This window comes from Staurois parvus, unplaced genomic scaffold (genome assembly GCF_062004578.1).
Source record: "Staurois parvus isolate SC_StPar_1 unplaced genomic scaffold, SC_StPar_1.0 ptg000080l, whole genome shotgun sequence".
NCBI classification, from domain to species: domain Eukaryota; kingdom Metazoa; phylum Chordata; class Amphibia; order Anura; family Ranidae; genus Staurois; species Staurois parvus.
In genome coordinates, this window is record NW_028317876.1 from 6094944 (window position 1) to 6104015 (window position 9072).

A 9072-nucleotide genomic window follows, 5' to 3' on the forward strand; every position below is an offset into this window, starting at 1 on the left:
TTACAAGAAAGAGCATTACCAGGTAAAAAAAAAAGATACCAGGATGATGCATGTCCTTGAGTTGCAGTGGTTATACTGGGATGATGCCTGTAGCTACAAACAGGAATGTCATTGGAAAGCAAGTGGTTAAATGAAGAGAGTTTAAGAATTAGGTTGCAAAACTTGAGTTTTTAATGTTTCTTAGTTGTATAACAATATTTTTTTTATTTTATTTTACATTCAATGTCACTATTCATTGTGTTCTTTGTAATGCATTGGTTTGAGATAACTATTTAAATGTAATTGTTTACAATCATACAGTTATTTTTCCAAATTTTGAGTAGCTAAAAAAGAAATTTGAATACATTTTGGTGTGGATCTTCTAAAGGCAAATATGTTGTTCACTTAGCAAGGGAATTCATCCCAAAGCTTGGTGCTCTGTTGACTCTGACATCACTCAGTCATGTGTAAGAAAAAATGTATTTTACTTTTTTTTTTAACTTTCCTTGCACATGATTGGGTATTGTTTGCAAAGTGAGACTTCACCACATTCAGGAAGCTCTGGGGCAACTTCTCTTGCAAACTGAACAGCCTGTTTGCCTTTAGTAAATCAACCCCTGTGTATTGTGTGTATTAAAAACATATTTTTTTTTTTAATGTAATTTAGATCGATGACATCATCTATACAGAAGACACAAGTCAACATACTGATGGTACTGTAGAGGAAGATTGTGTAGGCACACATAGTTTATTGCATGGGGCAGCTGAATTCCCATTGATGGTAACATCAGAACAGTCGGATACACTGGATTTCACTGAAGTATTTTCAGATAGTGATCAGAATTCATTTATAAATACTGACATACAGCAGATTTATAACCTGCAGTACACTAATGCTGACTACCACAAACTAGAAGAATCAAATGTTTCATGTGAAGATGAGGGAGCCAACCTCCAGGATTCATATACTCAACATATGAATGGGACTGAAGAAGTAGACTCTGGAAATTCAAGTATATCTGATAGCACATTTATTGTAAATGAAAGTGGTCCACTGAGCAGTACAATGAAAAATATTGAACTTGAGGACATTGTACAGGATGACACACTATGCATTACGGACCTTATTCAATCCTGTGATTCTAATTACTCTAGTCATGGAGGTGTGGAAAGTGAGCCAACACTAGAAGACCTAAAAGTTAATAAAGAACCCGATAAGGGAAATCTTGACACATTTTTTAAAAGCACAAATGAAGAAACAGCATGGTTAAATAGTGTCTCAAGTGAGGCAGATCAGGCAAAAATTCCATACCAACTTCAAAGTACGCCTCTTCAGAAAGCTATAAGACAACTGCATATTTATGCCCAGTCTTTAAATTCTGCAAATCTCCAGTGTAGAGGGCAAATCAACAGGCTCAGAAAAGAAAAGAACTTCCTTCATTTACAGTTATCCATAGCGGAGCAAGATGCAGAATCCTATCTTCAGAAAGCGAAAGACATGATTGACAAACGTGGAGAACTTCTTAAGCAAAGGAAAACAATTCAGGATGAAAGAAACAAACTACGTTTTGAGAAGCGGTTACTGATGAAAGAAGTAGCGCTATTGAAAGAAGAAAAAAAGAAGTTTCTTAAAGACTTAGTAGCAGCTAATACTGAAAAAGAAGAGCTCATAAAAAAGTTAAACTCCTCAAAGAAAATTGCATTGTCTTATGCTAGAGAAAAACAAGAGATACATCGCTTGTGGAATGAGACATTGAAGGAAAATTACCACCTCAGGAAAATAGCAGAAGAAAGTAGAACCCAGCACCTGAAGGTAGGGGAAAATGCCTAGCCAAAATCAATTTTCAAGCAGCTTGGATCAATGAAAGGTGATTTGTGTTCAGTTTTGACATATTTTAAAGTCAATAAACATCCCCTGAATAGTCTATTTTACAGGGAAGAAAATACGTTTGGGTTTGTAAAGGAGCAGTGTATTTCCTCTTTTGCAGTCAGCTCTTAAGACCACCCACCATATGTGATTTGTTCCCATTCTCACAGCATACCTAAACAAGCGGCTTGAAATTGTTCAGAATAGCTTGCATTGTGTAATTAGGAAATAGATAAAGACAGTCTTTTGTACTTAAAGAATTCCAGGTATGGCATTTTTACATAGTTACATTGGTCCAGCTTTGACTAATGTATCTATGCAGATACCATACCTGTGGGATCCCTCTAGAAACTGTAAATCATTGTTGCAGTCCACTGATCAAGTTATCTCCGGTAGCTTCCGGGTCCAGTGCTGGGCAGCTGCCTTGCTTCATTGTGAACACAGGAGTTCAGCCACTCAGCAAGGGAGCAATTCAGAAAATACTTCGCATTTTCTTAATGACTGCAAAGCATTCTTTGATTAGATGAGGTGGAGAGTGTGAGGTCACCACCCCATCTCTCCCCCTTGTCCAGTCAGGAAACCCTTTGCATTCATTGAGACTTTTTGTGTTCAGTAAACAGCAGGGCAGTCACTCAGCATAGACCCAGAAGCTCGTGGAGATCACTGGAGTAACAGAGTCTACTACAGTGATTTCCAGCTTCTAGAAGGATTACACAGGTATGGCACATGCATAATCACATAATCACTAGTTTACAACTTTACAAGAAACAGATTATGCGCTTCATTGAGAAAAGTTACAACGTGAGAGAGGAACATAATACAAGATTTAAAGTTATTATAAGTCAAGTAGCAGTATAAGATAATATTGCTGGTTTCTTATATGCGACTATATTCTGACGGAAGGGGAGTCCTCCTGTCAGAATACAAAGACACAGCAGGGAGGATGTTCCCATTTACCTCGAATGTGTGGATGGGGAAATCAGCTCAAATTTAAATCTGAGTAATATATGGCCAGCTTATTCCTTATCAGTACAGTTACACCATTTGTTAAGATCTAGTGTACAAATTAAGTTGGTAAGACAAGTAATTTGTTTTGTTCTCTTCTTTTTTTTTTTCATTAGCCCCTAATTTTTTTTAATATACCCTACATATATGCCTTATGGGCATTCCATGGCACATTAACATCAGTAACAGAGTCAGCATTAAAGCGTAAAGCCAAAACTTTTCTTTAGGTTTTTGCTTTGGTAAGGAAATGTTAACATCTCTGTCAGTATGTTTTTGCTGGGTAGACTTCCTTTACTTCCTGTCTTGGAAATACAACAGGAAGTAAGAAAAAATCTCTCCAAAGCGAAGAGAAATCACATTTTCAAAATTTGTCACCAGAACATTTATTCCTTCTGGAGCAAATAATAACTAAGTACTTGTTAACTGCAACTTTGCAATACTTTTTTTTTCCAAATGGCTACTGCAAAAGTAACCTTCTGAATCCAAATGTAGAGAATAATAGCAATTATGATATTTGAACAATGACGATCAACACTAATTGTGGCTAAAAATTACTGTTGACTCACTGGCTGTTCTGTGTCTATTGCTTACAGTTGTGGCCAAAATTATTCAACCCCCACTGAAATTGAGTGTTTTGGCCAGTTTGACATTGCTTTTGATCATTCAGTCATCTTGCTTACATTTACATTAAAGAGGCACTTGTAGGTCAGACAAATATAACATAACAGTTATAATGAAATAACCACAAATGTCTTTTCTGTGCTCACAGCATTATCAGTTTTATTCAACCCCCAAGTGACATTCAATCTTAGTACTTAGTACAGCATCCTTTTACAGTTATAACAGCTTTTAAACGTGAAGCATAGCTTGACACAAGTGTCTTGCAGCGATCTACGGGTATCTTCGCCCATTCTTCATGGGCAAAGGCCTCCAGTTCAGTCACATTCTTAGGCTTGCGCACTGCAACTGCTTTCTTTAAGTCCCACCAGAGGTTCTCAATCGGATTTAAGTCTGGTGACTGCGATGGCCACTCCAAAATGTTCCAGCCTTTCCTCTGCAACCATGCTCTAGTGGACTTGGAGGTATGCTTGGGATCATTGTCCTGTTGAAAGGTCCAACGTCTCCCAAGCCTCAGGTGTGTGACGGACTGCATCACGTTTCCATCCAATATCTCCTGGTACTGAAGAGAATTCATGGTACCTTGCACACGCTGAAGCTTCCCTGTACCTGCAGAAGCAAAACAGCCCCAAAGCATGATTGACCCTCCACCATGCTTCACAGTAGGCAAGGTGTTCTTTTCATCATAGGCCTTGTTCTTCCTCCTCCAAACATAGCGTTGATCCATGGGCCCAAACAGTTCTAATTTTGTTTCATCAGTCCACAGAACACTATCCCACAACTTTTGTGGTTTGTCCACATGGCTTTTGGCATACTGCAGTCGACTCTTCTTATTCTTTGGAGACAGCAAGGGGGTACGCCTGGGAGTTCTGGCACGGAGGCCTTCATTACGCAGTGTGCGTCTTATTGTCTGGGCTGAAACTTCTGTACCCACATCTGACAAATCTTTTCTCAGTTCCTCAGCAGTCACACGGGGACTTCTCTCCACTCTACGCTTCAGGTAGCGCACAGCAGTCGAAGTCAGCATCTTCTTTCTGCCACGACCAGGTAGCGTTTCAACAGTGCCCTTTGCCTTGAATTTGCGAATGATGCTTCCTAAGGTGTCTCTTGGTATGTTTAACATCTTTGCAATCTTCTTATAGCCATTGCCCTTCCTGTGAAGAGAAATCACCTCTTCTCTTGTCTTCCTGGACCATTCTCTTGCCTTCACCATGTTTGTAACCACACCAGTAAATGTCTAGAAGGAGCTGAGTATCACAGTCATTTTAAAGCTGCCTAATTGGTGCTTATTATGCTTGATTGCTGCTCGGTGACATCCACAGGTGTTTTCAATACCTGATGGAAAGCACCTGTATGAACCTCTGTTCTTCAGAGTGGTAGTCTTTAAGGGGTTGAATAATTGTGGCAATGAAGAAACCACATAAGAACCATTTACTACTGTATTACATAAACAATTGATGTCATTTTAGTTGCATTTGGGTAGTTACAACGTCCTTGTAGGATTTGATTCTGAATACAATTCCAAATGTACACTATAGTCCCTAAACCCCTTTACAGCATTGGGGGTTGAATAATTTTGGCCACAACTGTACATAGTAACACTAACAGAGACTTTCCACTCTGAAAACTGGTCAGCGAGATTTCTATTATAAAAGAAAATTACTACCTCACAAGTGATAAAAGATCCGCCTATGCACAATTAGAAAACCTGGAACATAAGCAGAACTGTTGCCCATAGAAACTATGTTCTGTTTCATTCATAGTTTTTCTGGCTTTTGTCTTTTTTCAGCCAAAGAAAATTATTTGCAAAGTTGCAGTTAACACCTACTTGGTTAATTTTTGCTTAACCTCATAAATGTAATAACAGTAGTTCTAAATATGACTTCTATTAAAACTTTGCAAGAGATAATTATATTTTGTATATTGAAAAAAATGCAATTTGTTGATTTACGAAACAATTGTCATGCAATTCCTTGTGGCAGAATATTTATTGTCTTACATGGATGTTTATTTTCAGATAATACAAGAATAGTGGAAAATGAAAGAAGACTTGAGTACAGAAGACCAGAGTATGGAAGGCATCTGAGTGATGGAGCTAATGAATAAATACTTAATCTATAGTTTGCTTTTTCTGATTAAGACATCCTGAATGGCTGATACGAGAGAGATATTGCTAAACAAAAATGCATACTTTAAAGTAGTATTTATGTAGGGATAAATACAATTATTTTTACTACCTGTATTTTCGCTCCCCTATATTCCCCTTTACTTCCTCCAGGATGTCTTGCTCTGGCTGTAGTTTGACTACAATGTATTGGGATTAGATTACTAGATTTTTAAAAATATATATTTATTTATGTGTGTGTATGTATATAAATATATATATACACACAGTGAATATAAAAGGTTTACACACCCGTTAAAATGTCAGGTTTCTTTACATACCGTATTTTTCGCTCCATAAGACGCACCTGACCATAAGACGCACCTAGGTTTTAGAGGCAGAAAACAAGAAAAAAAATATTCTGAACCAATAGACTGCAGACACATTACAGGAAATGACCAGAGCCTGCGGACACAGTACAGGAGATGACCAGAGACTGCGGACATAGTACAGGAGATGACCAGAGACTGTGGACATAGTACAGGAGATGACCAGAGACTGCGGACACAGTACAGGAGATGACCAGAGACTGCGGACACAGTACAGGAGATGACCAGAGACTGCGGACATAGTACAGGAGATGACCAGAGACTGCGGTCACAATACAGGAGATGACCAGAGACTGCGGACACACTACAGGAGATGACCAGAGACTGCGGACATACTACAGGAGATGACCAGGGACTGCGGACACAGTACAGGAGATGACCAGAGACTGCGGACAGTATAGGGGATGACCAAGAGACTGCGGACGTACTACAAGAAATGACCAGAGACTGCGGACACAGTACAGGGGATGACCAAGAGACTGCGGACACAGTACAGGGGATGGCCAGAGACTGCGGACAGTATAGGAGATGACCAGAGACTGCGGACATAGTACAGGGGATAGCCAGAGACTGCGGACACAGTACAGGGGATGGCCAGAGACTGTGGACACAGTACAGGGGATGGCCAGAGACTGCGGACACAGTACAGGGGATGGCCAGAGACTGCGGACACAGTACAGGGGATGGCCAGAGACTGCGGACACAGTACAGGAGATGACCAGAGACTGCGGACACAGTACAGGGGACGACCAGAGATTGCGGACACAGTACAGGGGATGACCAGAGACTGCGGACATACTACATCATATAAAGTCCCCACAGGGCCCCTCCACCCAGAATATCAAATGATCTGACACCATACATCAAGGAAAAGGACTACAACTCCCAGCATGTCATTTTTAACTTACAGAAGGCAGGGGGCACACTGAGCTCCGAGGACAGGCCACACCAGCAGACAGGACCGGACTGCAGAGCAGGGAGCGCACTATGGACACATGCCAGGAAAGGGGAGGAGCTGTAAGGACAAGCCACACCTGCGGACCGGACTGCAGAGCACAGAGAGCAGTACACAGACATGCCAGGAGCGGGGAGGAGTCCGAGGACAGGCCACGCCTGCAGGGCAGACCGGCAGAGCTGGGTTCGGCGGGGGACTGCCTACTATGAAGAGCTGCGGGGACAGCCCGCTGAGAGACGGGATAAGGTAGGGAGAACATCAGTGACAGGCTGCAGTGGGAGGGGACAGTCGCTGGCCCTAAAACGGCGGCGGTGACAGGTGGAGGACTGTCAGTATACGGAGAGAGAAGGGATAAGGCAGGGAGAGCATCGGTGACAGGCTGCAGTGGGAGGGGACAGGCTGCAGTGGGAGGGGACAACCGCTGGTCCTAACACGGCGGCGGTGACAGGTGGAGGACTGTCAGTATTCGCTCCATAAGACGCACAGACATTTTCCCCCATACTTTCTGGGGAAAAAAGTGTGTCTTATGGAGCGAAAAATACGGTATATACACAAAACAAAGAAATTGTGCTTCCAAAAAATATACAGAATGTAAGATATAATAGAGACTAACACATATAACGAGCTGCTGCAAACACGTGTTATGTGTGTTCCCATAAAAAAGTATGCAAGTGAAAAAGTGTTGCACTCCTCAAACAATATTAATGATGTGAAAACAAACAATGAAATAATATAAAGACAATTCCAAGGTGAATAAGTCCACTTAAAAGTTAAAAAACTCTTTAAGAAATCCAGATAGAGAAGAGCATTTTCCTACTGGTGACTGCACTCAAAAGCCCAGTGCTGTAAATCCTCAATTTAAGTGCATCACCACAGTGAACATATACAGTTGTGACCAAAATTATTCAACCCCCAATGCTGTAAAGGGGTTTAGGGACTATAGTGTACATTTGGAATTGTATTCAGAATCAAATCCTACAAGGACGTTGTAACTACCCAAATGCAACTAAAATGACATCAATTGTTTATGTAATACAGTAGTAAATGGTTCTTATGTGGTTTCTTCATTGCCACAATTATTCAACCCCTTAAAGACTACCACTCTGAAGAACAGAGGTTCATACAGGTGCTTTCCATCAGGTATTGAAAACACCTGTGGATGTCACCGAGCAGCAATCAAGCATAATAAGCACCAATTAGGCAGCTTTAAAATGACTGTGATACTCAGCTCCTTCTAGACATTTACTGGTGTGGTTACAAACATGGTGAAGGCAAGAGAATGGTCCAGGAAGACAAGAGAAGAGGTGATTTCTCTTCACAGGAAGGGCAATGGCTATAAGAAGATTGCAAAGATGTTAAACATACCAAGAGACACCTTAGGAAGCATCATTCGCAAATTCAAGGCAAAGGGCACTGTTGAAACGCTACCTGGTCGTGGCAGAAAGAAGATGCTGACTTCGACTGCTGTGCGCTACCTGAAGCGTAGAGTGGAGAGAAGTCCCCGTGTGACTGCTGAGGAACTGAGAAAAGATTTGTCAGATGTGGGTACAGAAGTTTCAGCCCAGACAATAAGACGCACACTGCGTAATGAAGGCCTCCGTGCCAGAACTCCCAGGCGTACCCCCTTGCTGTCTCCAAAGAATAAGAAGAGTCGACTGCAGTATGCCAAAAGCCATGTGGACAAACCACAAAAGTTGTGGGATAGTGTTCTGTGGACTGATGAAACAAAATTAGAACTGTTTGGGCCCATGGATCAACGCTATGTTTGGAGGAGGAAGAACAAGGCCTATGATGAAAAGAACACCTTGCCTACTGTGAAGCATGGTGGAGGGTCAATCATGCTTTGGGGCTGTTTTGCTTCTGCAGGTACAGGGAAGCTTCAGCGTGTGCAAGGTACCATGAATTCTCTTCAGTACCAGGAGATATTGGATGGAAACGTGATGCAGTCCGTCACACACCTGAGGCTTGGGAGACGTTGGACCTTTCAACAGGACAATGATCCCAAGCATACCTCCAAGTCCACTAGAGCATGGTTGCAGAGGAAAGGCTGGAACATTTTGGAGTGGCCATCGCAGTCACCAGACTTAAATCCGATTGAGAACCTCTGGTGGGACTTAAAGAAAGCAGTTGCAGTGCGCAAGCCTAAGAATGTGAC

The 9072-nt window shown here is 41.5% G+C and overlaps 1 protein-coding gene across 1 annotated transcript; it reads left to right on the plus strand.

Moving 5' to 3' along the window:
* Nucleotides 1-656: 656 nt before the first annotated feature.
* On the plus strand, nucleotides 657-5711 carry LOC149469169 (uncharacterized). The gene is made up of 2 exons (XM_089669673.1): nucleotides 657-1792; nucleotides 5487-5711. Exons 1-2 carry the CDS (start codon nucleotides 758-760, stop codon nucleotides 5499-5501), a joined length of 1050 nt encoding a protein of 349 aa, XP_089525799.1. The 5' UTR covers nucleotides 657-757; the 3' UTR covers nucleotides 5502-5711.
* Nucleotides 5712-9072: the final 3361 nt, after the last annotated feature.

Bases quoted from the DNA above. Each gene is read 5' to 3' on its own strand.
- LOC149469169 (XM_089669673.1), top strand. From the start codon at position 758: ATGGTAACATCAGAACAGTCGGATACACTGGATTTCACTGAAGTATTT.